Source organism: Rhagoletis pomonella, unplaced genomic scaffold (genome assembly GCF_013731165.1).
Source record: "Rhagoletis pomonella isolate Grant_MI unplaced genomic scaffold, Rhpom_1.0 Rhpom_scaffold_00008, whole genome shotgun sequence".
NCBI lineage: Eukaryota > Metazoa > Arthropoda > Insecta > Diptera > Tephritidae > Rhagoletis > Rhagoletis pomonella.
Genome location: NW_023458562.1, coordinates 12951898 through 12967701, shown reverse-complemented (window position 1 = coordinate 12967701; position 15804 = coordinate 12951898). Strand labels below are relative to the sequence as shown.

At 33.6% G+C, this 15804-nt stretch overlaps 1 protein-coding gene across 1 annotated transcript; it reads left to right on the top strand.

The window, feature by feature from the left end:
- Window positions 1-3891: 3891 nt before the first annotated feature.
- Window positions 3892-14980, top strand: LOC118745076. The gene is made up of 5 exons (XM_036478614.1): window positions 3892-3965; window positions 4063-4219; window positions 5544-5843; window positions 13791-14063; window positions 14489-14980. Exons 1-5 carry the CDS (start codon window positions 3892-3894, stop codon window positions 14978-14980), a joined length of 1296 nt encoding a protein of 431 aa, XP_036334507.1.
- Window positions 14981-15804: the final 824 nt, after the last annotated feature.

Below are 15804 nucleotides of genomic sequence, written 5' to 3'. Positions count from 1 at the left end.
CTATAACCAAATCTCTGTTATTATAACTAAACCTTTTTCTGGGTGTATGAAAGACTCCTTCCAGGCTGACGGAAAAACGCCATGTTTAAGTGACAAATTTAATAGAGTTGTTAAAGGCTCGCAGATGTTCTTAATGTTAATTTTTTACTTTTATAAGCGTAAACAGCTTTATCGAACACAAAATTTAAACAGATCACAGAAAAACACAGCTTCACAGCTTGACGTTTGCGTTCTTTCGATTTAATCTGACATTCACGGCACCCTTTTTCACTTGGTGATTTTTAGTAATAACTCGACTCCAGCGCCACGTGGCAGCATTTTTTTGCAATAGTATTGCTCTTACTGTTACCAGTACATATTTTAAATATTAGCCGAATCGGATCATAAATAAGATTTTTAGTAATAACTCAACTACAGCGCCAACTGGCAGTTTATATTGTGAAACTAAACCGCCCAGAAAGCCACTCAAACACACACAAAAAATTTCGTTAAAATCCGGACACCCATTTAGGAGGATTTCACTCACGAATCCACCTACAGAAGAATTATAAATACATTCAAAGATAGCTAATGGTCGGTACGTTTGTACGCCCCACGACCCTTTTCAAATAACCCCATTTTTCTCCATGAGTATTGGCTTGATTTCATATATCTCCATACAAAGTTCCAGTACTGTACCATCAACACTTCCAGAGATATGCAGTATAAAAATTCGGTTTGTATGGGAGGTGCCATGCCCCTCTTCCAATAGCTGAAATTTTTTTTCAAGAGTATGCGACTGATTTCATATATCTCCGCACCAAACTCCAGTACTCTACCATGAACACTTGCCTAGATATGCAGTATGAAAAATTCGGTTTGTATGGGAGGTGCCACGCCCCCTTTATATATCGAAATTTTGTTTAGCCTTTAACCATCCTTGGGATGTGTGCGGCAGGTGTCTGAAATTTAAAAAAAAAAATGTTCAGCTGTTCTCGAGCTTTGCGAACACAAAGAAACGGCTATTAGTATAGATAGGCAAACAGGTTTTCTTTTCATCCGTTTTACTGCTAAACTATACTTCTAAGGTATAAAGAATTATATATCATTCGATTTTTTTAATTATATTTTTTCTGGTTTTTAATTTACACTTTGTTCCTTTTTAATATTTATATTTTACTTATTTGAAAGGAAAAATATATTTGTTTTATTTCATTTATTTTTAGGATCTCATTGTATTTTTTTGATTTTATTTCTTCTTCTTTTTTTAATTTTCTTTTTATTTAAAGATTTTATTTTAAAAATAAAAATTCTTTTTTAATTTAATTTATTTTATAGGTACTGTTTTCTTCTTTTTGTCTCTCATTTCCCCTTACTAAATAGATGCTTAGCCATTAACGTAGCACAGCTGATTACACCCGTCAAATTGGTAGTAAAGCCGTACATGTCCGAAAACTGAAATTGAACTTGTCCGGTTATCGAACTCACAGATTAAATTAAAAGAAATTGTATGAGAAAGAAAAGAAAATTTGGTGAAAAAAGAGACAAATTCAGAGTTTTTAAATTCCCTCCATTTAAGTTAATTAAACTTTATCCTTAAAGAAACTCTCTCATTTCGATTCTGAGAATACCCGTTTTACGACTTGGCAGCACAGAAAGTTCAGGGGGCGATGAACAACTACCAACAGTTATATTCAAAATGCACCGCTTTGAATACTACGGATTTATTGTACATGCTTTTATAAAACTAGCGATAGTGCAGTGTTTATGAGTAAAAACATTTTTACTCGTTATTTAAGAATTGTATAACACGCAAACGCAAAGCTGGTATTAAATTTTTTTGATTTTGGAATGTTTTACTTGATAAAGGAAATCTCCTACAATTTATTAATAAATTCCCATACATGTTTCTCGTAGCAGTGGCACTATTGGAAGATATTATAAAAAATAATCCTTTTGACAGCGCTCTCACGAGAAAAATAGTTTCGTACAGTGTTGCCACACATGCGCTTTTCCTACCAAAACTGGTAGGCTTCCATTTCCATTTGGTAGGTTGGCAAGAATGATAGAATACAAGATTGCGCCGTCCTGGGCGTTGACATTTGTGTACCACAAGTAAACAAAGAATAGAGCGAAAAGAAGAACGAGTTGAAACTGCAAAAGCAGTTCACTTTACAGCGAAAAACGTGTTTTAATTTTGCTAAATGTGTAAATATTGCATTTTTCACCTAATCTATTAGAGAACAGTGAACATTTTAGTGCACTCCATTGCTTTGCAATTGAGGCTGATTCAGCAAACGTTTTAGTGCACTCCATTGCTTTGCAATTAAGGCTGCTGCAGCATCTCTGCGGGATTGATTAGTTAACTTGCTAATGGAGGCTGCGTGGAGCAGAAACAAAATCATTGTGAGGAAATGCTGTTAATATAATAATAGAGAAACATTTCGGGAACGGCTTTGCCGTGCCCTATGTACACAAAATGCAGCGATTCGTCCCAGCGCTACACTTGCATCTACACTTCTTGCATCTTGACGACTGTCGCAATTTAACACACAGCACTTCATTTTATTAGTTTTTACGCAGTCTTCAACTCAAAAATCACTCACAAATTGCAAATTAACACAATTTAAACTGATTTTTCACTTATAATTCAAATTTCTCTTTCGCTGATTTGTAACAAAAGTTTGTTTACAAGTTACCACAAATGTCAAAATCGGCGAAACCAAAGTAGCGGTACCACTGACGGCGCCACCTTTGTTCGCTGCACCGTGGGTTGGTAGGCTTTGAGTCCTTTCGAATTTGAAATATGACAGGTCGAAGTAAATACTTTTTGAAGTGAGAATTTTTTTATCGGGACAGGGTGATTTTTAGTTTTATGATATTAGAAACCGGCACTACGCCAGACCTCTTTTCACTCAGAAACGGTTGCATGGATTTAGATGAAATATGGCGCTTATAACTGTGACTAATAATACATTTTCACACTCGTTTTGCAATATCGTAAAACTAAGTTAAAACTACTTATTAGAAGTCTGAAATGCGACTATGAATAGAAGTGAATTTCGAGTTGGTACTTAAATTAAAGTTGCAACTTTATTAGTTTCGACTTAGTGGCTGGACTATGAATACGCGCCATAGTAATTTTGCCTCATTTATCCAAAATTCAATTAACGCACATGGCTTGGATGCATTTATGCGCCGATGTGCACACTGTAAACGTCAACATAAAATGAGGTTGATGTTTTTCTTTCGAATGCAATGTTCGCAAACCACGCCACAAACATGCTCACTGAAAATCAAAATTTTTAGATTTTTTGCGAACATGCTCCTGAACCGCCCCACAAACGACGAACATGCACCGCAAGCCGAGCATGATCGCGCACATGTTCGTCGTTTGTGGCCACTGTTATCCATGACTATGGGCCGGAAATTGATTTGCGGGAATCCCCTATTAAAGCGTAAAATTTAAATCTTGCCACAAGGAAAAATTTTACTATGACAAAGTTGATTATTGAGTGAAACTTAACGAGATCACAAAGTATTTGTAATTTCCGTGGAAATTTATTCTCAACTTTTTTATTGCTGATCGTGCGTGATAAATATCAATTATTCTTTTGTTTTAGTTAAAACTTAATACTATTTTACATCTGAAAAATGGCAAATCATCTCGGTGAAGTTATTGAACGCTATTTGAAAGCCAATCATATCGATGGGAGTACCAAGTGCTTAAAGTTTACATATACTGAGACATATTCATCAACGGATAATAGCCGAAAAATTGATGTAAATTATAAGATCGGACAAGTAAAAGAGGTTTCTTATTATTCAGGACAATCCAAATTCACGGCCGTTGTTAAGGAAAAAGTTTCAGATGGAAAAGAATCCCTTGAAGTGTTTATGTATTTGAGGGTAATGCCTGAAATGAAACGTATTTTGGAAGAATACAATAAGGTTTGGGAAGATACCAAACAGAAATTTGGTGCAAAGTAAGTTGAAAGCAAGACTTTATGTATGTACGTAAGTGCATGCATTAATCTTTTGGAGTTTTTTTTGTGTATATCATTTAAAAAATCTCCCTTCCAGTTATATTTATTCTGAGGGGAACTTTTTATTTTTGGAGTATTTACAAAGTCAAGATTATCAGCGCATCAGTGACTTGAGTCTGCCAATCCATGTTGCGAAAGCTACCTTACGAAAACTGGCCCAATTTCATGCTTCTTCTTTGGTATATTTGAAAAAGGTATGTGTATATGTACGTACATCTATATATATGCATGCGTATGTATATTAGGGTGCATCAATCTGCATAATAAGGCGTTACTGTTTTCCATGGGAATTATATAATTTATTATATTTAAAGACTGCTTCAAATTATTTCGGAAAAATATTAAGATTTACATGAGCTGGACCCATTTGAAAATGTTTCCAATAATTTTGTTTTTAATAAATAGAATAAAATTAGTTTTTAAAAAACCGTTTACTTAAAAATCACCTAAGATGGTATAAGAGTTTAAACTTAAAAGGTCTTCATAAAAATGTTTAAAAATTTTATCAACGAAAACAAAATACGTTTTTTGAAGCTATTTTCAAATCGGTCCAGCTCACGTATGTAAATCTTAATGTTTTTCCGTGGGTCTTAAAATTTAATATATTTAATAATTCCTGTGAAAACCCCGCCTCTTTTTTTTTATAGATGCAGCCTTATGTATATCGTCGTTTAAAGTACAAAACCGCGTTGCTTAAATTATTTTCTAGAGAGTAAAAACACTCATTTCAAAATGGTTCTCTTTTTTATAAAGCAATCGCATTTCTGGCTAGTATATTTCAGGACGAATGGATAAGGATTGAGCCAAGAGCTTGTGTGAGCAAATCCAATTTTGGCAGCAAATGTCAGTTACGCGGTTTTGCAGAATAACGATACGCAGTTTAGTACTTTAAACGACGATATGCATTAGGGCGACCACATTTTTTTTGACTACTTACGCGCTATTTTTTTATGGTATATTTTTTCGACTATGCGCGTATAGCACAGAGGGATTCTGTGTGTAATTCTAAACAAATTTGGCGAAGAAATCATGAGTCTAAAATCAATTCGGAGTTTGCCAAATTGCGGAAATAGGTTTCGAAGAAAATGAGAAAATTTTCACTGTGGTGCCCCCTGGTTTTAAGAAAAAAATTGCAGAAATGGATTCCTCATACCAAAAAAACCCTGATAGCATGTTTTTAATATGCTATTTTAGCACTTCTTTGTAGCACTACGGCAAAATGCTAAGAAACCTTTTTTCGCAATTTGGCTAACTCCAAATTGATTTTAGACCCACGGTTTCTTCGGCAAATTTTCTTAATGTTTGCATTTATATATGTACATATGTATGTACATCGTACATATCGAGCCCTAAGCGACAAAAATACGTAAGCGACATTTCTTTTTGATGCAGAAATGTGCATCAAAAATAAAATTTTGAAAAAAAATTTCGCTTACATCTTTTTGGCGGTTAAGGCTCGATATGTATGTATGTAGGTATATTTTTTTTTAGTTAATATCTATTTCTTTCTTATGAAAGTGCCCTGCTGATGATGTAATACCAAAGGTTCCGCTATTATTGGCTAACGATGAGATTGAAAGACGCTTGTACGCTGCCATTAAGATTATAGAAGGATATTGGCCCGAATTTAAAGATATAACTACCAAACTACGCAGTTATGTGGAAACAATTAATAAGAGCATTACTGGTTTGATGGCCAACAAACTTTCCCAATATAAAATCATTGCACTTGGTGAACCGTCCATTAAAAACATGCTCGTTGAAACAATACAACGTGTTACCTCTAATGTCAGAATTCTTGATGCAAATGTAGTATTTGTAAGCATATTTAGTGAATATGAACATATGTATATGTACATCATTAGCGCACACAAGGGGTGGGTTTTGGGGTTCAAACCCCCCCTAAAGCTAATAACCTCAAATACAAACTGTATCTTAAAGCTAGGAATCCAGCTCTCAAGGAAATTATAAGAAATATTTATTATAATTTCTGTTGCTTGAAAAAGTGCTTTGCTTTTGCTGTAAATTTTCATGAGGAAATGAATATACGAGCATTTTTTCTTGAGAGCTGCAAACTGATTTAAGAAATTTTGGTAGAAAATTTCTTTTCCATTTCTCGTCCGTCGTTTTATATGAATTTTTCGTTTTTCTTGAGAGTTCAGTTAATTTTTTCGGTATTCGAAATATTAAAAAAATTTAGAAATCGTGAAAAATCACCATTTTTATCGAAAGCCAAAAACCAGAAATCGAAAAAAGGAACATAAAAGAGCAAAAATTCATGGAATCAATAAATTTATTTTTACTGAGTCTTTTTTAATATTTTTTATTAGGTACTTTTGAAAGTTGAGCGCATCTTGAGTTTATAGAACTTTTTATTAAAAAAAGTAGTTTTTAAGGAAAGAACACAACCGACTTCAATTCTTATATTCAAATTTTGGGGGGCGTAAATTACGCGCCGAACCTTGAGGTACCATCTTTCTACAAAAAAATTATTATTGAAATCGGTTTACGTGGTCCAAAGTTACGTATTCCGGCGAATTGATAACCTCCTCTTTTTTTTAAATCGGTTAAAAGTGTTAGAGTTCTGTTAATCTTATGTAAATAAAGTGCAGTTTATGAATTTTAAAACGCTTATTTATTTATTACATTCTGTACATAAAACTTGCATAAATATATTTTAAAGAGCGTATTATCTGAAGAAAATTTTCAGTATTTTCCGGTGATATATCTTCAGAAATATAAAACCCCCCCTAAAATATATTCCTGGGTGCGCCCCTGATGTACATACATACATATTTATTTATATATATACGTATCTACACCAGGGTTGGGCACGCTGCTCTGAATTTTTAATGCACTGAGCAGTTCATTACACTATTCGTGCAGTGGTAGTGAAATTTTAAATGAATTACCACTAGAGGAAATGCATTTCACTACCACTATATGGTTAGTGGCTATACATTTTTGTACAAAGCTGTTGTTAGGAAATGGGTATTAAAATCAAAGATTGCCAAATATTTCAAAATTTGTAAATCAGTGTAATTAGTCAGTGATGGTGAAATTTTCGTTCCCTTACCGATAACTAGATAGTGACAGTAAAAAAGCTATTTCACTATCACTGTGTAGTGCTAGTGAAATTTGAAATGCACTACCACTAACCATATAGTGCACTACCACTAAAGCCTAGTATGTAGTAGTGAAAATTAGCGCAGCGCGCCCAACACTGATCTACACACTCCCACATTTGATTTATATTTGTTTTATTTACTATTTTCTACAGAATAACTTTAAAAATTGCTTCGTTGGATACTGCGGCTATGACTTGAATTTCTTCTTTTTCGCAAATTTGACGTTAGATATGTTGACATCCCATCGTTATGAACTACTTCATTACTATCATGAGCATTTTGCTGCTACATTAAAAAGTTTAAATGAATCCTCCATTCCCAGTTGGGTAACCATTCTCCAAGAAGTACGAGAGTTTGAGTTTATCGGTATTTACGCATTACTTTGCGAAATGCCTATTTATAATTCAGAATACAATTTTCAAAATTGCTGCACATTGGAGTCCGAAAATTCGAATTTTGCGCCAATTTCATTTGAACAACAATATGAAATTCTTTTCAACAGCGACCGCGTAAAGACGTTGTTAAAATATGGGCTGGATCGCTTTTATGAGCTTCATATGTGGGACAAAACTAACTAACCCAATCGAACTAACCAATTAAGTATAGTAATAAAAAAACATAAATTCATATATGTACATTTATGCCCATGTTAATGTGTGAACGCGTAAGTACGCATACGAATTTTTGGAAATGGTTTTAAGTTTTTAACTAAAGAAAAAAATATGAATTATTCATTTAAAACTAAATTTTTAACTTTTACAGTAATATGGCCAAGCAAATCTTATCACAACTTTAGGTAAATACAATTTTTAAAATCATTAAAAAAAATAATTTTTCTCCTAAATATAGTACACACTCTAACAAAAACTAAACAAATAAAAGTTTCAAGTTTTATACAAAATTTTCGAAAAATTCATCAAATTTTCATCAAAAATTCAAATTTTGTTATAAAAATTTTAATGAAAATTTCGAGTAGTTTTTTCCATATAACGCATGCTTTTTATGCACAAGATCTTATGGTAAATAATTAAAAAAAAACACAATTTTTAGCTATTTCAAACGTGCACTTTACTGTACTAAAATTAAATGTGCCATTAAACTGCATACCCAAAATTTTCCCATAAATTTGGATTACAATGTTTACATTTTTGATGAAAATATCATGAATTTTTCTAAAATTTTATACAAAGCTTGAAACTTTTTTTTATATAGTTTTTGTTGCAGTGTGAACTATATTTAAAAAATAAGAATTTTTTACTAATTCACAATTGTACCTCATTTTATTCAAAAAGTGGTGATAAGGTTTGCATGGCCACAGGGCATATATGTATGTATGTATTTCCTTAGTATATATATTTACAAAACGCAAGAATTTGTTCTCATTTCGGTTAAGTTTTCTTATATCACTTTAGTCTTAAGATTTTTCCGAGTAATAAATAAATATTTGCTATTATTATTTCGAAAGTTTGCCTTTATATTTAAATATTTGTCGTTAATAGAATGCATATCAAGGGGTATTGGCACCCTCTGGTATCGCTACTTTCTCTTGGCAGTTTCTTTTTTGGAATTTTTTTAATGAAATTATCGACACTAAACCGATACGAACTAAAAAGTATCGTATGTATTTGTATTTTCTTGTTTTTTTTCCGCAGAAATCAATTCACATGCAATTGTACACAGTTTTTTCGTTAATTTAAATACATACCATATATATAGATATGTACATTAGGGTGGTCCTTAAATGTAGGAAGCAAATTTTTACATCAGACACCCCAAGCCTCAACCCCTACTTCGATACTACTATAGTCGAAGATATCACATACAAATTTTAGGCCCAATTGGACTCGGTAAAGGCATGGCGCGTAGGGGTCAAAATTCAGATTACCCTATGAAGACGTCTTAAATGTTGTGTCAAGACTAAGTTATGTTGACAGGTAAAGGCGTACAATAGTTTTCGTGTGTCAAGGGCCACTTAATATTCGGAATCCTATCGGCTGGAAGGATTCACCTCGGCCGCAGGGTTGCCACTTTTTAAATTTTTATAAAAAATTTGGGTTGGTATAAATTTGAAATTTTAGTTCATTTTGGTAGATTTTTGTTCAAGCATTTGGTTTGAAAAACAAATAAAACTTTTCGTTCTCGCTTTATTTTTCGTAGTTATCTTTATATTATTACAATTTTTTTTTAGTCTATTGCACACTTTTTATATACATACATATCTTTACCTTATTTCACAAAGGCCCTAACCAGCAATTTTTTTATTTTATAGGAGAAGCAAAAAACATTATAAAAATAATATTAAAAAACGGGAGGGCTTTTTAAAAAGTTTAAAATGTTTATTCAAAGTGTACTATTTTAACCCCTTGTTGCCCAAGCCCAGAAAAACATTAGTTTTCGTATTACATTTTGTATACTATAATTCATATGCATGTTTTATTAATCAATAAAAAAAATCATAAATTTCAAGGACATCTTAGTATAAGAAAAGGATATGGTACTTTGCAGTACCGTCGGGTTTCAAGAATACAATTTTTATACTTCAATTCCATGGTATTCGGCGAAACAGTTTTTTTTTTTCATTGCAGCATAAAAATATGCCGCAGTGTTGGCATTTCGAATGTGGTTTTGACTGAACTTTGTTTATGCTACACATTTCACATCTTCCTCGGCTTTCAACAAATATAGGCCAATGTACTCCCAAATTACCTAATCGGACATCTTTTGCCACTGACTCACTCTTACCACGTCGTTTTTTGCATGATGGTGCTACGGGAAGACTCAAACTTCGTTTATTGGCAACAACATCTTTTTGAGTCATTAAGCCTTGGGCCACGGCCCGTCTGTATTCTAGCAGAGTAATTTTTTCGTGAGTTTGACAGTACACGATGTAAGAATTAATGAACGTTATTTCTAGAAGCCCCCAAAACAATCTATGCCACCATTTTTTAGATCGTCTGTCTTTCCCGTAGGCACTTCTTAACTGATCAGCATGGTCTACTCCACCCATGAAAGAGTTGTAATCTTTAATTGCAGTTGGACATTTAACCTGTATTTCTTTCCCTTTCCGATCTCTTCTCTGAACTGAAGTTTGCTCAGTGCCATGAAAATTAGATGCCAATAATATTGGTTTGTTATCTATCCATTTAAAAACAATTACACCGTTCATTGTGGTTCGTGAATCAAACTCGCCTCTTTTCATTTTTTTGTCTGGTTTCATGTTTGATGGAAGTCCTTTCCGATTTGCTCTTATTGTTCCACATGCAAAAACTTTTTGTGCTTGGAGAAATTCTAGGAGCCTAACAGATGTAAAATAGTTATCGAAGTACACGTACTTTTTCTTTCCCCACTCTAGTTCTGTTAAAGACAAAACCACTCTCTCCCCGAGACCAAACCCTTCGTACTTTTCTTCAACAGTTTCATCTTTTCCTTGGTATATTGAGAACTTTTTAATATATCCATGTTGATCCGCCAAACACCATAATTTATAGCCGCGTTTAATTGGCTTCTTTGGGCAATATTGTTTGATGGCGCTTCTACCCTTAAAAACTGATAGTTCTTTTGTTCCATGATATACCTGTTGAAATCGTTGGTTCAGAGCGTCGATCATTGGACGAATTTTGAATAGTCGGTCTTTGTTGTTTTCTGGGATTTTAGAGTTATCATTTACATGCAAAAATCGTAATATTGAGTCAAATCTATTTCGGGACATAGTTTTGGAAACTACGGGTGCAGCCAAATCTTCACTCGTACTCCAATAATGTCGCCAACTTGGAAGTTGATTGTAACCCATAAAGAAGTTGATGCCGATAAATGCATAGAATTCATTTTTTTTAAGATTTAGGGTTTTGTCTTTTTGCACGGCATATAAATTTGAATGAAATATGATTCCCTCAACAATAGTTTCAATGAATGACAAGAAAAATTTTGTTGGAGTATCTATATCTTCAAAATAACCAACTACTGTTCCCTCTGGTGAGTCAAATTGTGAAACCTCTGTTATTTTCTCAACTTTTCTCCATTTTCGCAATGGTTCTTCAAGAACTCCGTTTTGGGGATCTTCCAGTAATATATTTGCCTCGGCAGTTTGTTCTGCCTGGATTTGATTTAGAATCTCATTAAAAATGTCATCCTCACTGTCTTTTGAAAGGATCACTTGTTCATCTTCATCCTCACTCTCAATATCAGTGTTTTGGCCATTGTCGAGTGGAATTTCTTCCAAAATTGCAGCAATTTCATTTTCTCTCAAAGATCTGCCGTAAACTCCAGACATGATTAACTAAAAACTATATATAATTGCATATATACATATACATATTACATTTGAGAATACTACAAGGGCCAGCAGAGCCCAACGGTACTTACAAGTCTCCAATGGAAAATCAGTTATCACTGACAAACAAACAAGAGCTAGATAGTTTTTTCGTCAGTTATAGAAAAATAAATCACCAAGCTTATATTTTCTTTTTATTTTGTAGAAAAATATTCAAAACTTTGCTAGAAATAATGAAAAAAAGACGCCACTATTAACTCGCGACTGCACTATAGTAAACTCCAACTTGAAATGAGCATGCAAAGAAAAAATAGAAAATATGTGACAAAAAGTGCCGTTAAATATGCTTGTTATTTTGTACTCTGGAGTACCGTTGGTCTGCATGGTAGAAAAAATTCACCCATTCTGTTTAAAAGAACAAAAATAATGATGGTACTGGAGAGTACCGTCGGACGACAAGGGGTTAATACATCCAACCAAAATCTGCGAAAAAAGTGTTGGTTAGGGCATTTGTGAATTAAGGTAACGATGTGTATGTGCCAACATATCGTGCTCTATTCAAAACTCATTTTACTAAAATCCTGCGCTTATGATTGCTTGAATATTTCAAATGATTCTTTAAATAAGAAAAAATGGACAGGACACTATGATTGTTCGCAAAAAAACAAAAAAAAAAAAAAACAACGCCAGCTTTTATAAATGCCAATTTGTTCAATGAAAAAAATCAGCAGGATTTTAGGTTTTAAATTCCATGGGCTAATTAAAAGGTCGAAATTTAGACGAAAATGTTTGGAATTTGTTTTAATCTAGACAGCTTGAATGCTTGATTTTTATACAAAAATGGAGCAAAAAAATAGCAAAAAATTTTACTTGAAAAACATTGTGAATATTAAAGAAATTACCAATCTGTTTTTTGAGTAATTGTAATTGTCTATAATAACTCCAGTTAAAGTTTCATTGTTGCCTTTAGTTTTATCACTGCCGTTAATATGATCTCAAATACCATGTATATATAGCTATAGTTTTTATTAAAATACCTAAAAAATATATGGGTAGATATTTTTCTGATTTGGTAATTGGGGTATTCACAGCGGTGTCACATGTGTCGAATTGTTGTATGTAGTAAACTTTAAACGCCTAAAAAATATATTAAATAGGTTCGAAAAGTACCATCAAAGTCATAGTATGAATTTTTGCAGTGTTAAAAAATAGTTGGTTGTCGTTTCACGTCCTTCAAACATTTTTTTAAGTTTTTAAAGCCTACGACATACAACAATACGACACCGTTGTGAATCCCTCAAATGTTTTTGAAGTATGGTAAGTAGTTTTTTTTTTGTGAAAGGCAACCCTGCTTGGGCTGGAAACTGATTTCGGGGAATTCCCTAATTGAGCATAAAATTTAAGTGTTGCCGCAAAACTCAATTTTACTACGACAAAGGGGATTCTTGGCCGAAACTTGTTCCTTGGTGACAACGTGGTTGATTTTACTTCCGTTTATCATATTTTTTACCAAAGTACATATAATTGCTGTGGTTTTAACTGAAACTGAGCTGAACACGTTAAAGTTTTATATATTTGTTTGCTTTTTAAACATTGATACAAAATGTCCAACAAACTTAGTGATGCCATTGGAAAATATCTCGAAGACGCATTCGGAAATGAGCAAACCGAGAGGTTATGGTTCAAATACTGTCTCGTAACTTCTTCAGTGGATAAGGGACGAGAAATTCATGTAACATATCAAATCGAAAAGAAAGGAGAGGATCCGGATCAATGCGAAACATGTATCTTGCCCGTCGTTTTAAAAGCAGAAAATTCAAATGCAAGCAATTGTATTGACTTTTCAATGCATTTGGTAGTTTTACCCAAGATGAAACAAATTTATGAAGATATTTTGGAGTGAGTATACAGTGTTTTTTTTTAACAAAGTAGGCATAATAGTTAATGGCCTCTTCAGACGCTGCGGCAACTCCAGCTCGGACGCAAATCAAAGCCTTCTAAGGGAAGACGTGAATGATCCGGATAATTCGAGTAATTCGGATGATGATATGTATATACCACAGTTTAGCCTACAGTGAGTGGACATACATATGTATATAGTTTTTTAAGCAACTTTTGTTTAAAAGTTAACCTCTTTTTAGATACCATTATTGCGACGATAACATCTTGGTGTTGGAGAATTTTACAAAATTTCAATGCGTTAAGAGAAGTGAAATGTGTTTCGACAAAGCAGAAGCAGTTATAAAAAAACTTGCGCAATTTCATGCCATATCGATGGTTTATTTAAAAGAGGTTATTTCTATTAATAAGTTCTCCATTATTTTGTAGCTATACTAATTTTTGTTTGTTACTTTACATATACTCAAGCATCCTGCTAATGGAATTGTTTTCCAAACTCCGCCATTGTTGGCTAAAGACGATGTAGAAAAACGCATGCATGCTGCCATTAAAGCTGTGGAGGAGATTTTCCCTCAGTTTGAGGAAATCTGTACAAAAATGCGCAAAAATGTGGATTCATTTCATCAACGCATTACTGATTTGCTGGAGAAAAGACGTTGTCAGTTCAAAGTGATCGCGCTTGGTGATTTATCAATGCAGAATATCATTTTTGATGGCAAATGTGGAAGATATTCTTTGTTTGTAAGACAATTATTACATGTGTACCTACATACACACATACATTTAGTTTTTTTCTAACAAAGATCCTTTTTTGCGCAAATTTTTATTAATAACTAATCGATTCAGTGCTGCAGTTGTTGCTAATAAATTCTTTAGAATTTTAGCGGTTAGTCTACCGCGCAAAGGAATTTTTGTAAATAAGGATGATACATATCGTAGCTTGGCGCGAAATACCTCGTATCTGCCAAATGCAATACATACCACGTATAAGATAGTCCGAAAATTTCACAAAACAGCGAAGCAACTTATTATCTTCAAAACTTTTGAATGATTTTTTTGATTTTGACATTTTTTCTATGCTACCTCATATGTGGTATTGCGCGCCAAGCAACGATATGTATGTGCATGTATGCTCAAACAATTTACTAAATTATACCTTTCTGCAGAAAAACTTCGAAAGCTGTTTTATTGGCAGTTGCGGTTACGACTTAAATTTCTTCTTTAACGCCTGCGTAAGCTTGAAAGTATTAGCCTTGCATCGTTATGACTTACTTCGAGTCTACCATCAGCACCTGACTCAGATATTAAATTTTTTTGACGATTGCTTCGTTCCGAGTTTGCAAACAATTTTGGATGAAGTGCGGGATTTGGAATTGTTTGGTTTCTATGTATTGCTTTGCAAAATGCCTTTTTGCGATGAAGAAAGCGATTTTCGAAAAGGATATGTTATGGAAAAGTCGGTTGTCAAGACTTTCGCATTTGAAGAAGATTACGAAAGAGTACTCCATGAAGAGGACATTCAGGAGATATTAAAATATGGGCTTGACCGTTTCAACGATCTTCGTTTGTGGGACGACAACACAAATGATAATGTGATTAAGAAGGAAAAACAGGAAGATGCATATGGATTCGTTATGTTGGAAAGGCTAACTATTTAACAATGCAAAGTCTATCTACATAAATTGAATTTGAAATATCTTTGAATGCACGCATATGCATACCGTGAGTTTAGTTTGAAATGCATTATTTTTCTTTTAAAATAATTTGAAATGTTTTAGTTACCAAAGTTACAAGCCTTAAATGTTAAATGTTTTCTTTTTGTATGTTAGTTATGCGAAATAATGTTTATTTAGCGTTTAAATCGCTAGTGTTTGCACTGTTTCTTCTTCATGTAAATTAAATATTACAACAAAATTTATTTCTGAAGTGTTATTTAATATATTAACGGTTTTTTTTTTGTAATACGCAAATCTATTTTGCTGTTGTTTTTGTGGCGGCTACTTAACCCTACCTAGAATTGGGTCGTCCCTCAATCGTTTCCATCAAAATAATTTAATGTTCAAGAAATCGTGCTGTATGAGCGGGGCTGGGTTTAGGAGACAAGGTGTGGTTGGTGTCGTGAGCAAAATATTTAAATGCACAACATACTTTGGGGAGTCAAGTTTGGATAAGTAGGAGTTTGAGTTGCTACAATACCCCGACTGTAATAATTTCAGACTAGCGCAGATAACGCGAACCTCAGGCAGCTAAACCTCTTTTCTGCATTGGATGGTGATTGAACTCCGATGGTGGCATTTAGCGGGCGAAGGTTGGTAAAGTTGGTAGCCTCTCTGTCGTTAAGGGCTTGTTCGCACAACGTACGTAACCCCGAATCTCGTTCTTTAGTTGATAGAAATTGGTTCAGGCGTGTATTAGAGGAGCATCTGCTTGATAACAAACAACGGTTAAAAGCGTGCGTCGTCGATCTAAACAGGTAAATCGC